Source organism: Scyliorhinus canicula, chromosome 19 (genome assembly GCF_902713615.1).
Source record: "Scyliorhinus canicula chromosome 19, sScyCan1.1, whole genome shotgun sequence".
Taxonomy (NCBI): Eukaryota; Metazoa; Chordata; class Chondrichthyes; order Carcharhiniformes; family Scyliorhinidae; genus Scyliorhinus; species Scyliorhinus canicula.
The window spans coordinates 71,175,786-71,190,789 of record NC_052164.1 but is presented as its reverse complement, the minus strand read 5'-3'; the positions used below and the strand labels follow the sequence as shown (position 1 = coordinate 71,190,789).

General features: G+C 50.2%; 1 protein-coding gene across 1 annotated transcript in view; it reads right to left on the bottom strand.

Annotated features, from left to right (window-relative positions):
* spa17 (sperm autoantigenic protein 17) overlaps window positions 1–15,004 on the bottom strand; it is a 55,611-nt gene that overhangs the window by 37,454 nt on the left and 3,153 nt on the right. Inside the window, exon 2 of the mRNA XM_038779832.1 lies at window positions 8,853–8,923. Coding sequence (XP_038635760.1) covers window positions 8,853–8,923 — 71 coding nt within the window. The remainder of the gene's footprint in view (window positions 1–8,852; window positions 8,924–15,004) is intronic.

Genomic DNA, 15,004 nt, shown 5'->3' with positions numbered 1-15,004 from the left:
CGTTGACCAGCACCGATGTGGAAGAGGGTGCCAGGTTGCGAGGACGGGACTGGTCGAGCGTAACGGAGGCGAGCAGTGGTTGGTCGGCGGTTGAGTCAGATGAGTCCGATGAGGAGCGGTAGCGACCCGTGTCCCGTGATGGCGGCCCCTGGAGGCGGGATGGCGGCATCCGCAGTACCTGTGGGTAAAATGGCGGCGTCCATGGAGCGCACGTTATGGGGTCGGAACAAAATGGCGCCGCCCATGGAACGCACATGGCTGTGGTGGATGAAGATGGCGGCGCCCATGGGGCGCACGTGGCGGGGGCGGCAAAAGATGGCGGCGCCCACTGATCGCACGTGGGGTCGGGGGAAGCGGACGGCGGGGCCCATTGAGGGAGCGGCTGAGGCGTGGGGACCGGCGGCGCGATAGCGGCGACCGTCCGGGACTGACACACCGCTGCAAAGTGGCCTTTCTTGCCACAAGCTTTGCAGGTCGCTGTGCGGGCCGGGCAGCGTTGGCGAGGGTGCTTCTGTTGGCCGCAGAAGTAACAGTGGGGACCCCCAGGGGGTGCGGTGCGGCGGGCAGCGCAGGCATAGTGCGCGGGGGCGGCTGCTGGGGGGGCCGTTTGCGGGGTCCACGAGGGGTAGGACGGATGGGCCTGGGGAGCCATTTGCGGGGTCCACGAGGGGTAGGACGGGTGGGCCGAGTGGCTAGCGGAGTAAGTCTGCGCACTACGGGAGGCGGCCGTCATGGAGAGCGCCAGGGCCTTTGCGGCCGCGAGGTCGGGGGCGACCCCTTCCAGCAGTCGTTGCCGGATGGGGTCCGATGCAATGCCTGTAACGAAGGCATCGCGCATGAGTAAATCAGAATGTTCCGTGATGGCCCGGCAGTCGCAGTCTCGTACCAGAGGTATAAGGGCCCTCCAGAACATAGAACATAGAACAGTACAGCACAGAACAGGCCCTTCGGCCCTCAATGTTGTGCCGAGCCATGATCACCCTACTCAAACCCACGTATCCACCCTATACCCGTAACCCAACAACCCCCCCTAACCTTACTTTTATTAGGACACTACGGGCAATTTAGCATGGCCAATCCACCTAACCCGCACATCTTTGGACTGTGGGAGGAAACCGGAGCACCCGGAGGAAACCCACGCACACAGGGGGAGGACGTGCAGACTCCACACAGACAGTGACCCAGCCGGGAATCGAACCTGGGACCCTGGAGCTGTGAAGCATTTATGCTAACCACCATGCTACCCTGCTGCCCCCATGCTACCCTGCTGCCCTAGAAGTCCTCAACCGACTCACCCGGCTGCTGGACGCGAGTAGAAAGTTGATGTCTCGCAAACAGGGTGTTCGCCGATGGTGCATAGTTCTCCTTGAGCAGTTCCATAGCTGCGGTGTAGTCGGTCGCATCTCGAATGAGCGGAAAGACGCTGGAGCTAAGTCTGGAGTACAGGAGTTGCTTTTTCTGAGCCTCCGTCGGGGGAGGGTCTGCTGAAGAGATGTAGGCCTCGAAGACTGCGAGCCAGTGATCAAAGTCTTTTCTGGCGTGAGGCGAATGCGGATCCAGCTGCAGACGGTCAGGCTTGACTCTGATGTCTATGGTGACTGGGAAATCGTACAGCAATAAATTGTGGCGCTAACAATTATACTCAAAGCCGAGAGACTAGTACAATAGAGGCTTTATTGCTGTACGATGTTGTCCCTCCATCTGCAACAGTAGACTAAGGGTCTGAGCAGCTCTCATACATTTATACATAAGCTCCCTGTGGGCGGAGCTAGCCGGCAGGGGCTGACCGGAGGAACCTGTATTACAGGTACAGGCATACATCCCCCTACTGCAGTACACATAACTACAGTGGTTATCTCACCATAGCTTTGAATGCACTTGTGGACTGCATAGTTGCAGAAAATACCTGTACTTAATTTGGAAATTGTTGGATCACATTTTTTCGTCACCTTTTCGCAGGTCTGCTATCTCTAAGCATTATTTGGCTAAGCTGTCTTGTGTTGCAGTCCTTACAGACATTTTGGATCGCTTTTCTGAGATGGATGACCTTGAATAATTCCTTTACTGCATTATACATGCATTAGTAACCCAAGAAACAGTTCCCATATTCTAGCTGTATCCCTATCATTGGACAGGAGAAGTATGAATCTTCAATCTACTTAACTTTTTTTATGTCAAATGGAAGCTGCTTAAATTGGTGCAATAGGGCTTGATATTGTCTTTTCAGTGTGCTCATCCATCCACAAGGGCTGGTTCAAATCAAATAATTATGGCAACAACAGCCATGTGCTACAAAATGGAGGCAACACACACGATAAAAGGAATGTATATTTTAGCAACTTATGAAAGCAAAGGTTGTGGGGCACACAAGAGTGGAAGGGAGGAGTAGAAGTAAATGGCAGGGAAAAACAACAAACATAGTTCTGGATTCTTACAAAATGAATAAATGGGGATAATGTGACATGAAGCAGAAACAAATAAAAGAGAGAAAGAAAAAAGAAATACGAGTATAGCAACAAAAGACAGTTTTGTATAAGATTTTTAATAACATATTTGAATACAAAATCTTTTTATAATCGTGCCTTTTGGGCGGCACGTGGCGCAGTGGTCAGCACTGAGACTGCAGCGCTGAGGACCCGGGTTCGAATCCCGGCCCTGGGTCACTGGCCGTGTGGAGTTTGCACATTCTACCCGTGTCTGCGTGGGTTTCACCCCCACAACCCAAAGATGTGCAAAGTAGGTGGATTGGCCACGCTAAATTGCCCCTTAATTGGAAAACAAATAATAATTGGGTACTCTAAATTTATTTTTAAAAAATAATAATCGTGTCTTTTGTACTCAAAAGGCTGCAGTAGATGACAAAATGCACTTCGTATGACATTTCTCGGAATGCTGCTGTTTCACATTTTTTTAAAAATTGGATTTGTGCTTTAAATAAAATAGTCGACAGGGCAATGTCATATGAACACATTCAGCATGCATCCGTTCATTTCTAAGGTAAAATGTCCCCACTCTCATCTACTAACAACAAAATATGAGCAAACTAGTTACATACAAATGCTGTGGAGCCCTCTTGAGGCTAACTGCAGTTTGTCTGTGCAAAGGACAGTTGCAGTGAATACATACAGGTTGTATGAGCTTGGTCTGGTTAGGATAAGCTCCCTGAAAAATCCACAACTTAATTGACAGACTTGGCTAACTGTTAGGTGGAGAATGCTGCAGAGTAGGCCACAGCTCAAGAGCACTTAAGTTTTGAATTGCTTGGGTTAGAGATCGCAAGACCAATCGTGGGTAAAGTGTGGATGGTCAAGGCATGATCATGAGGGGTCATAGAAAGCTTGAAGGAGAGTTGAGGGGCATTCAAGGGGAGATCCAAAGGCAATATGGGGGAGAGGGGAGATAGAGGTGATCCGGGAGAGATTAAGGGGGAGGTGGGGGGTATTGAGGAAAATCAATGAATAAAGGGGAGTCAGTGCTCATACAGATGGCAGTGATCACAGGAGGGGTCAGTGATCACAGGAGGGGTCAATGATCACAGGAGGGGTCAGTGATCACAGGAGGGGTCAGTGATCTCAGGGGAGTCAGTGATCACAGGGGAGTCAGTGATCACAGGAGAGTCAGTGATCACATGGGGGTCAGTGATCACAGGAGAGTCAGTGATCACATGGGGGTCAGTGATCACAGGAGGGGTCAGTGATCACAGGGGATGTCAGTGATCATGAGAGTTTGGCTCAAGTTAGAATCAGAGCTTGATGGGAAATGGAATGTCAAGTTAGAATCAGAGCTTGATGGGAAATGGAATGTCAAGGTTTGTGTAATATGTGTATGTGCCTTGTGAGATGAATTGCTTCTGTGTTCGGCTTGGTATGGCCTTATCGCGATCCTGGCTGTGACTGACTGTGGGACGAAATGCAGCTGGGGGATAAGTTACTCCTTCTGATGATAACAATTGCTATGCTATGTAGCTAATGAACTAACTGTGTGAATATTAAAACAAAGAAATAATGCAGCTAATGAACTAACTGTGTGAATATTGAGACGAAGAAGAAAATATATGAAGGAGGGGTTTGAGGGGTTTTGTACAAGTATAAAATTAACTGTAACTGAAATAAAATTGCCTTCACTTGCTGTAACCCAGAGTTACACTTGTGCAGCCCCGCGGTGAATAAAAGAATCACTGAAGTTATCTGGTGTTCGACTGATACTTGCATCTGGAATGAAGTTTAGGAATTCTCAATCACAGGGGTGTCAGTGATCACAGGGATGTCAGTGATCACAGGAGGGGTCTGTGATCACAGGGGAGTCAGTGACCACAGGGGAGTCAATGATCACAGGAGGGGTCAGTGATCACAGGGGAGTCAGTGACCACAGGGGAGTCAGTGATCACAGGAGGGGTCAGTGATCACAGCGATGTCAGTAATCACAGCAGGGGTCTGTGATCACAGGGGAGTCAGTGACCACAGGGGAGTCAGTGATCACAGGAGGGGTCAGTGATCACAGGGATGTCAGTAATCACAGCAGGGGTCTGTGATCACAGGGGAGTCAGTGACCACAGGGGTCAGTGATCACAGGAGGGGTCAGTGATCACAGGGATGTCAGTAATCACAGCAGGGGTCTGTGATCACAGGGGAGTCAGTGACCACAGGGGAGTCAGTGATCACAGGAGGGGTCAGTGATCACAGGGATGTCAATGATCTCATCAGGGGTCTGGTATCACAGGAGAGTCAGTGACCACAGGGGAGTCAGTGATCACAGGAGGGGTCAGTGATCACAGGGATGTCAGTGATCACAGCAGGGGTCTGTGATCACAGGGGAGTCAGTGACCACAGGGGAGTCAGTGATCACAGGAGGGGTCAGTGATCACAGGAGGGGTCGGTGATCACAGGGATGTCAGTGATCAGGGGAGTCAGTGATTACAGGAGGGTTGTGTGATCACAGAGCAGTCAGTGATCACAGGGGAATCAGTGATGACAGGGGAGTCAATGATCACAGGAGGGGTCAGTGATCACAGGGATGTCAGTGGTCAGAGGGGAATCGGTGATCACAGGGGAGTCAGTGATCACAGGGGAGTCAGTGATCACAGGGATGTCAGTGATCACAGGGATGTCAGTGATCACAGGGGAGTCAGTGATCACAGGAGGGGTCAGTGATCACAGGAGGGGTCAGTGATCACAGGAGGGGTCAGTGATCACAGGGATGTCAGTGATCAGGGGAGTCAGTGATCACAGGAGGGTTGTGTGATCACAGAGCAGTCAGTGATCACAGGGGAATCAGTGATGACAGGGGAGTCAGAGATCACAGGAGGGGTCAGTGATCACAGGGATGTCAGTGGTCACAGGGGAGTCGGTGATCACAGGGGAGTCAGTGATCACAGGGGAGTCAGTGGTCACAGGGGAGTCAGTGATCACAGGGATGTCAGTGATCACAGGGGAGTCAGTGATCACAGGGGAGTCAGTGATCACAGGGATGTCACTGATCACAGGAGGGGTCAGTGATCACAGGAGGGGTCAGTGATCACAGGAGGGGTCAGTGATCACAGGGATGTCAGTGATCAGGGGAGTCAGTGATCACAGGAGGGTTGTGTGATCACAGAGCAGTCAGTGATCACAGGGGAATCAGTGATGACAGGGGAGTCAGAGATCACAGGAGGGGTCAGTGAACACAGGAGGGGTCAGTGATCACAGGGATGTCAGTGATCAGGGGAGTCAGTGATCACAGGAGGGTTGTGTGATCACAGAGCAGTCAGTGATCACAGGGGAATCAGTGATGACAGGGGAGTCAGAGATCACAGGAGGGGTCAGTGATCACAGGGATGTCAGTGATCACAGGGGAGTCAGTGATCACAGGGGAGTCAGTGATCACAGGGGAGTCAGTGATCACAGGGATGTCACTGATCACAGGAGGGGTCAGTGATCACAGGAGGGGTCAGTGATCACAGGAGGGGTCAGTGATCACAGGGGTGTCAGTGATCACAGGGGTGTCAGTGATCACAGGGGAGTCAGTGATCACAGAGGAGTCAGTGATCACAGCAGTGTCAGTGATCACAGAGATGTCAGTGACCACAGGGGAGTCAGTGATCACAGGAGGGGTCAGTGATCACAGGAGGGGTCTGTGATCACAGAGCAGTCAGTGATCACAGGGGAATCAGTGATCACAGGGGAGTCAGTGATCACAGGATGGATCAGTGATCACAGGGATGTCAGTGATCACAGAGCCGTCAGTGATCACAGGGGAATCAGTGATCACAGGGGAGTCAGTGATCACAGGATGGATCAGTGATCACAGGGATGTCAGTGATCACAGGGGAGTCCGTGATCACAGCGGTGTCAGTGATCAGGGGAGTCAGTGATCACAGGGCTGTCAGTGGTCACAGGGGAGTCAGTGATCACACGGATGTCAGTGATCGCACGGATGTCAGTGATCACATGGATGTCAGTGATCACATGGATGTCAGTGATCACACGGATGTCAGTGATCACACAGATGTCAGCTGTCACAAGGGAGCCAGTGATTACAGGGGGGCCAATGATCACAGGGAAGTCAATGATCACAGGGGGTCAATGATCAGAGGGGGGGTCAATGATCACAGGGGGGGGTCAATGATCACAGGAGGTCAATGATTACAGGGGGTGTCAATGATCACCAGGGGGTCAATGATCACCAGGGGGGGGGGGGGGGGGAGAGGGGGGTCAATAATCACAGGCTGGTCAATAATCACAGCGGGGTCAATAATCACAGCGGGTTCAATAATCACAGGGGGGGGTCAATAATCATAGGGGGTCAATAATCACAGGGGGATCAATAATCACATGGGATCAATAATCACAGGGGGGTCAGTGATCACGGGAATCAGTGATCACAGGGGAGTCAGTGATCACAGGGGAATCAGTGATCACAAGGGAGTCAGTGATCACAGGGGAGTCAGTGATCACAGGGATGTCAGTGATCACAGGAGGGGTCAGTGATCACAGGGATGTCAATAATCACAGGGGAGTCAGTGATCACAGGGGAATCAGTGATCACAGGGGAATCAGTGATCACAGGGGAATCATGTGATCACAGGGGAATCAGTGATCACAGGGGAGTCAGTGATCACATGGGGGTCAGTGATCACAGGGGAATCAGTGATCACAGGGGAGTCAGTGATCACAAGGGAATCAGTGATCACAAGGGAGTCAGTGATCACAGGGGAGTCAGTGATCACAGGGATGTCAGTGATCACAGGAGGGGTCAGTGATCACAGGGATGTCAATGATCACAGGGGAGTCAGTGATCACAGGGGAATCAGTGATCACAGGGGAATCATGTGATCACAGGGGAATCAGTGATCACAGGGGAATCAGTGATCACAAGGGAGTCAGTGATCACAGGGGAGTCAGTGATCACAGGGATGTCAGTGATCACAGGGGAATCAGTGATCACTGGGTGGTCAATAATCACATGGGGGTCAATAATCACATGGGGGTCAGTGATCACAGGGGAATCAGTGATCACAGGGGAGTCAGTGATCACTGAGGAATCAGTGATCACAAGGGAGTCAGTGATCACAGGGGAGTCAGTGATCACAGGGATGTCAGTGATCACAGGAGGGGTCAGTGAACACAGGGATGTCAATGATCACAAGGGAGTCAGTGATCACAGGGGTGTCAGTGATCACAGGAGGGGTCAGTGATCACAGGGATGTCAGTGATCACAGGGGAGTCAGTGATCACAGGGGAATTAGTGATCACAGGGGAGTCAGTGATGACAGGGGAATCAGTGATCACAGGGGAATCAGTGATCACAGGGGAATCATGTGATCACAGGGGAGTCAGTGATCACAGGTGAGTCAGTGATCACAGGGGAATCAGTGATCACGGGGAGTCCGTGACACAGCGGTGTCAGTGATCAGGGGAGTCAGTGATCACAGGGCTGTCAGTGATCACAGGAGGGGTCAGTGATCACAGGGGAGTCAGTGGTCACAGGGGAGTCAGTGATCACACGGATGTCAGTGATCACAGGGGGGTCAGTGATTACAGGGGGGCCAATGATCACAGGGAAGTCAATGATCACAGGGAAATCAATGACCACATGGATGTCAGTGGTCACAAGGGAGCCAGTGATTACAGGGGGGGCCAATGATCACAGGGAAGTCAATGATCACAGGGAAGTCAATGATCACAGGGGGGTCAATGATCACAGGGGGGTCAATGATTACAGGGGGGTCAATGATCACCGGGGGGGTCAATAATCACAGGGTGGTCAATAATCACAGGGGGGCTCAATAATCACAGCGGGGTCAATAATCACAGTGGGGTCAATAATCACAGGGGGGCTCAATAATCACAGCGGGGTCAATAATCACAGTGGGGTCAATAATCACAGGGGAGTCAGTGATCACAGGGGGGTCAGTGATCACAGGGGGGTCAGTGATCACAGGGGCATCAGTAATCACAGGGGCATCAGTGATCACAGGGGAGTCAGTGAGCACAGAGGTGTTTAGAGATTATGGTGGGGTTCGGTAATGACAGATGGATTTGGCAACAGTGTAAGTAATGAACTAAAGTTATTGGTAAGCACATAGTTTATGGATTTCTACTACCCCCACAAAGTGCGTGTCACATATTTGTGAGTCTTAAAGTTAAGGGCCATAATTCTCCAGCCGTTCTCTGACGATGGGTTTCTCTGGTTTTACAGGTTTCCCGGTGGCATGGGGTGGCTTCAATGGGAATTGCCATTGACAACGGCGGAACCAGAGAATCCTGCCACCAGCAAATGGCCAGGAAACACGTGGCTGGGAGACCGGAGAATCCTGTCCAAGATCATTCTCCAATTGTCATTGACTTATTCATTACCTGAGCATGAGCACCTACCTTGAAAATGTGATTGTTGTAGAATCGATCCTCTAATTGTGCTCCCCATTCTGAAGGGTCTATACCACTGACTGAAATGAATGGGGTAGAGGGAGGATGAAGAAAAACAAGTTGCAATGAAGATCATGGAAAAAGTTACACCACAGCACAGCAAAATAGTGAAGCAAATTTATCCATTTCATAGAATCATAGAATTTACAATGCAGAAGGCCATTTAGCCCATCGAGTCTGCACCGGCTTTTGGAAAGAGCACCCTACATAAGCCCACACTTTCACCCTATCCCTGTAACCCAGCAACTCTACCTAACCCAAGGGCAATTTTTGCATGGCCAATCCACCTAACCTGCACGTCTTTGGACTGTGGGAGGAAATCGGAGCACCCGGAGGAAACCCACGCAGACACGGGAAGAACGTGCAAACTCCGCACAGACAGTGACCCAAGCCGGGAATCGAACCTGGGACCCTGGAGCTGTGAAGCAACTGTACTAACTACCGTGCTATCGTGCCACCCTATTAAGGAAGGAAGTTAGAATTTACATTGCTGAAAAAGTTATTTTTAATCATAGATTCATAGGCATTCACAGCACAGGTGGCCATTTGTCCCATCGTGTCCATGCCAATCAACAAAGATCTGACTGCATTAATCCTATTTTCCATCACTTGGCCCTGGAGATGTTGATGCGTGGGTTGTCAATATCTATATTCTTAGAAGTTTTGAGAGTTTCTGAATCAACCACTCTTTCAGGCAGTGGGTTCCAGACTCTGGCCACCCTCAGGGTGGAAATGTTTCTCCTCAACTCCACTCTTTGCCTTATACCTCTTTACTTAAATCTGTGCCCTCTGGTACTTGGCCCCTCCACTAATGGAAATAAAATGCCTTCCTATCCACCCTATCTATGCCCTTTAAAATCCTATACACTTCTACAAGGTCCGAAACCTAGGTATATCTATTTATGTTACAACATGTAGCATAAGTCAAAGAATTGTAGGTGTTTGTTGTAGTATTGATGTTTTATTTTGTTCCACAAGTGTATCCAGGAATAATGCATTTACATTGGAGCTGCTAAAGCATCGTTGTGGATACAGTTATATAATGGTTATACTCTTGGACTAGTAATCCAAAAGTCTGGATTAATAATTGGGAGACATGCGTTCACATCTCACCTTAGCAGTTGGGGAAAGTAAATTCAGTGAATTAAGTAAGTGCGAAACAAAAAGCATGTATCGCTGACCATCAAACAACAGAGTTCACTAATGACCTTTAGAGAAGGAAACCGAGCATCTTCACCCAGTCTAGTCTATGTGCTTCCCAGAAAGTGAAGGGGCAAATCCCGCAGCAATTTTTTTTTTGGGAAGCATTTGAGAACAAAGAGGCACACCTTTAAACTTGGCATACTGACAGGCTTTTTAAAGAGTCTGGGGTGCAGATGGGACAACTTTCACTTAATGATGGGGAAACTTTATTTTTTTTACATACTGGCTTTAATGGCTGCAGATGAGCAACCAAAAGACCCTAACCTGAGCTCCTCCAGCCCAGCAGTAGCCCCCCTAACCCCCACCTCCCTAGAAGAACATTCCTCAGCATCCTGGCGGCAATTAGAACATAGAACATAGAACAGTACAGCACAGAACAGGCCCTTCGGCCCTCAATGTTGTGCCGAGCCATGATCACCCTACTCAAACCCACATATCCACCCTATACCCGTAACCCAACAACCCCCCCCCTTAACCTTACTTTTATTAGGACACTACGGGCAATTTAGCATGGCCAATCCACCTAACCCGCACATCTTTGGACTGTGGGAGGAAACCGGAGCACACGGAGGAAACCCACGCACACAGGGGGAGGACGTGCAGACTCCACACAGACAGTGACCCAGCCGGGAATCGAACCTGGGACCCTGGAGCTGTGAAGCATTTATGCTAACCACCATGCTACCCTGCTGCCCCTTGGAATTGTTGGGATGGTACTTACCACCTTGCCACCCCTCGGACTGCAAGCCACCAGGTCCATGCTCCTCAATACTTGCATCAATTCACTCTGGCGGGACACTGGGGGACGGGGTTGCGGAGCAACCCAGCTGGCCAGTGAATACTGCGTCCTGCCCACCAATGACATATAAAATAGTTCTAATTAGGCATGGTCCACTAGACCGGGGCAGGAAGCCCGGCTGGGACGTCAGGAAACCCGCTATAGCACAGAGAATCTTGACCGGTTTGCCTCAATTTTTGCCTCAAAATGGCATTCTCCAGTAGATTAGGAACCCCGCTTCTAGTGAGAGGACCTGGAGAATCCCCCTCTCTATAATAATGGTTATAATCCCTGTAGAGACCAATACCTTTTAAAAAGGCAATTGAATGTCCAGTGACTGACTGAAAGGGATGAGAAAAATATCAGCCATGATTGAATGGTGGAACAGACTCGATGGGCCTAGTGGCCTAATTCTGCTCCTATCTCATATGGTCTTATTCTTCTACTAAAGGCAGCTCCATGAGACTCCTTTGTTTCCAAAAATATCTTTACTCAAACTAAAGTATCAACTCAACTATACAGACATCAGACATGCATTAACATAGGCACTGAATAAAATGCCATATTTATAATTACAGCTTTAACTTCAGCTACATCTAATCGTTGAGTTTATTATACTGTGAGTGAGATGAGTATCACGATGTTGCATTTTCAACACCTAGGACAAGTGCGTGATAATATATTGTAATTATCTTACTTTTATTTTTAAAATCATCAAAAAGACAGCTGCTGGAATTTACTTTAAACTAGGAAAAATCACTCTGAGGGTAAAGAACTATGTACACGTTACACACAAACATACAGGCTGAATTCTCTGGTCGTTGCGATTCAATTTTCTCGCCGGCAGCGCAGCCCTGTCACCGTTTTTAGCGACGGTGTGGGGTGGTTACAATGGTAAATCCCGTTCACAATCGACAGTAAGACTGAATTCCACCGCCAGTGAATAGTGCCCAGCCGAGAAATGTGCGGCTGGCAGACCAGAGAATCCGCCAAGTGTTTACGGACTGGAAGGGACCACAAACATTCTACTCGTAACACTGGGGTAAAGTTTTATAGATGCCAGCAGCCCGTGAACCATAATTCAGTCATGATCCCAGACCACTGAGTATGTCCTGGTATAATTCTGTCCTGGTCAGATGTCTATTTGACATCTAAAGGTTATGCTGGAACTGTATACAACATTGGTTAAGGCACAGCTAGATTGTTTGTAGTTCTGGAATTCATATTATAAGAGGAATGTGACAGCGTTGGAAAAGGTGCAGAGGAGATTTACCAGGATGTCTGGGATGGAGATATTTTAGTTATGAAGAGAGATTGAATAGACTGGGGTTGTTTTCCTTCAAGCGGAGGAGACTGAGGGGGGAATGTGATTGAGATGTATAAAATTCTGAGCGGCATAGATGGAGAACACAGAAGGAAACTTTTCCCTTTTATCGATGGATGAATTGCCAGCGTGCATAGATTTAACGTAATAGGTATGAAGTTTAGACAGGATGTGAGGAAAAGCATTTTCATCCAGAAAGTGGTTGGAATCTGGTAGCCACTGCCTGAAAGGGTGGTGATGGCAGAGACCCTCATAACATTTAAGAATTATTTAGATGTGCACTTGCAATAACAAGGCAAACAAGGTTTCTGGGCCAAATGTTAGAAAATAGGATTAGAATACTTATATGGTTGTTCTTGACTGGCGCTGATGTAATGGGACGAAGGGTCTTTTCTGTGCTGGAGACCTCTATGACTCAATGATTACTAAGGATGGCAGCTTTTCTTCCCTGAAGGACAAGTGAACCACATGGTTTACTATTTTGTTAAATTCAAATTTCACCCATCTGTCATGGTGGAATTCAAACCCAGGTCGCCAGAGCATTACCCTGGGTCTCTGGTTTAATAGTTCAGTGACAATACTACTACACTGCTACATCAGAATACTGTGTGCAGTTTGGGTCTCCTGATCTGAGGAAGGATGTTCTTACCCTAGACCGCAGAGAAGGTTTACCAGGCTGATTCATGGGATGGCAAGACTGATATATGAGGAGAGATTGAGTTGGTTAGGATTGTATTTTAGCACAGTGGGCTAAACAGCTGGCTTGTAATGCAGAACAAGATCAGTAGCGCGGGTTCACTTCCCGTACTGACCTCCCCGAACAGGCGCCGGAATGTGGCGACTAGGGGCTTTTCATAGTAACTTCATTTAGCCTACTTGTGACAGTAAGTGATTATTATTATTAATTTAGAAAAATGAAGGAGGAATCTCATAGAAACCTATAAAATTCTGACAGGACTAGACAGGAGAGAAGGATATTCCCGATGGTGGGGGTGTCCAGAACCAGGGGTCACAGTCTGAGGATACGGAGAAAACCATTTAAGACAGAGATGAGGAGTAAGGTCTTCACCCCGTGAATGATCAGCCTGTAGAACTCACTACCATAGGAAGTAGTTGAGACCAAAACATTGGGGGTGGGATTCTCCATCCAGCGACGCTGGAATCAGGAAGCACGATTGGGCTGAGAATCGTGCGAGCCAAAATTTGTGGCCAGCGTGGGCGCCTGATGGAATGCCATTCTCCGGTGACTCGGCAACTCCCCCCTTCCCGGACCGGGCGGTCCAGGCATGAACTGCCATTGCCGTGGCCTTCAAGGTAGCCAACTTGCTGTGCACCCTATTGACCATCCACCATGGCCTGTGGTTGTGCAGAGTGACATCGGCCATAAGGGTGACCCCACCCCACAATCCCCGACTTCACCCACCCACTCCACCCCACCAATGCTTCTGGTGTTCCCCTCAACCCCCACCCCCTGCCCCACCCACAACAAAGCGCTACCCACTGGTGGGGAATCATAGAGTCCACCCAACGTAGCCCCTACTGAAGGACCCCGAATGGGGGCTGGAGAGCGTAGTGATGGCATGGGTAAGGCCAGCCATCAGTACCCTTGCCAGCAGGGACAGGTGCCAGGGCCAGAGGCCCCCACAGTGCCGGCAAGGTCAGGGAGGGCAGAATTGCAGGAGGAATGGGTGTGGGAATGTGGGGGCGGGAGGTGGGTGCGGGGGGGGGGGGGCATGTGGGAGCAGGGGCTGCAGTGTGGGCCGGAGTCTGTTGGACCTGGTTGAGCAAGGGGGTACGCAACATGCTTGCATTTCTGCCTGTCACGCCCTGCAGACAATGGACTTCGGAATTTAAACAGGAATGGTGGCTTTCATCCTAGCCGCCGTAGCCTTGGGGGATGCACTGATTCTGTGCGAACAGGAGCTGCTTGGGGAGAACCTTGCAGCAATGGAACCTGCCCCAGAGGAACAGGAACAGCCTGGTGCTCTGGGCAAGGTGTCTCGGATTGGCGTTTGAGAGCTCTCTTCCCTATCTGTTGCTGCCTCGTCACTCAAATCTGCTTGGGATTGGGGTCGGGGGGCACCAGAAGGGTCGCCAGGTGGACCTGCAAGACACAAAACATGACGCATGATTGGATCGCAGTTTAGGGTGATGTGGGGAGGTGTGGGTGTGTTATGGGTGTGGTGGGAGGTGGTGTGAGGGTGGTGGGGGGGTGGTGAGGAGGGGAAGATGGGGTGGGGGCCATGCCATAGGGACAGCATAACCCAACGGGAGTTCACTTGGTTGCCGATGCTGAACTCCACCTCGGCGATGGCCTCGCTCTGGTCCACCTACTAGGTCTAATGCCCCCTGCTCCACGGTAGTGAGTGGCCACAGATTCAGCGGTCCCCCTCCAGTCTTCTTTTCTCTGCGCTTATACGCCGCCTTCTCCTGGTAGTGGGGGAGACAGGTGCAATATAGGGGATTGGCAGCTGGTGGCCTTTGTGGCCAGGACCCCCAGCCTAGGTGGGCGGTATTGAAGCTGGCATGGTTGAGTGTGAGCGGATTGCCAGCGGATGGTGTTCCGTCGCCCTCCGAACATGGGGGAAGGGGGGTTGGTGCCATGGGCATGGTGCTGCCTACTCACCCTGACCACCCTGAAGGGGTTGTGCAATTTCGTCCGGCACTGCTGTCCAGTACTGGCGGTGGTGCCTCTGCCACCTCTGCCCAGGTCCAGGGTATGGTGGGGCGTAGCAGTCTCCTTCCCACCCTGGGAAACAGGGTGGCCCAACTCTCATCTATGGTGCCCAGCAGGGA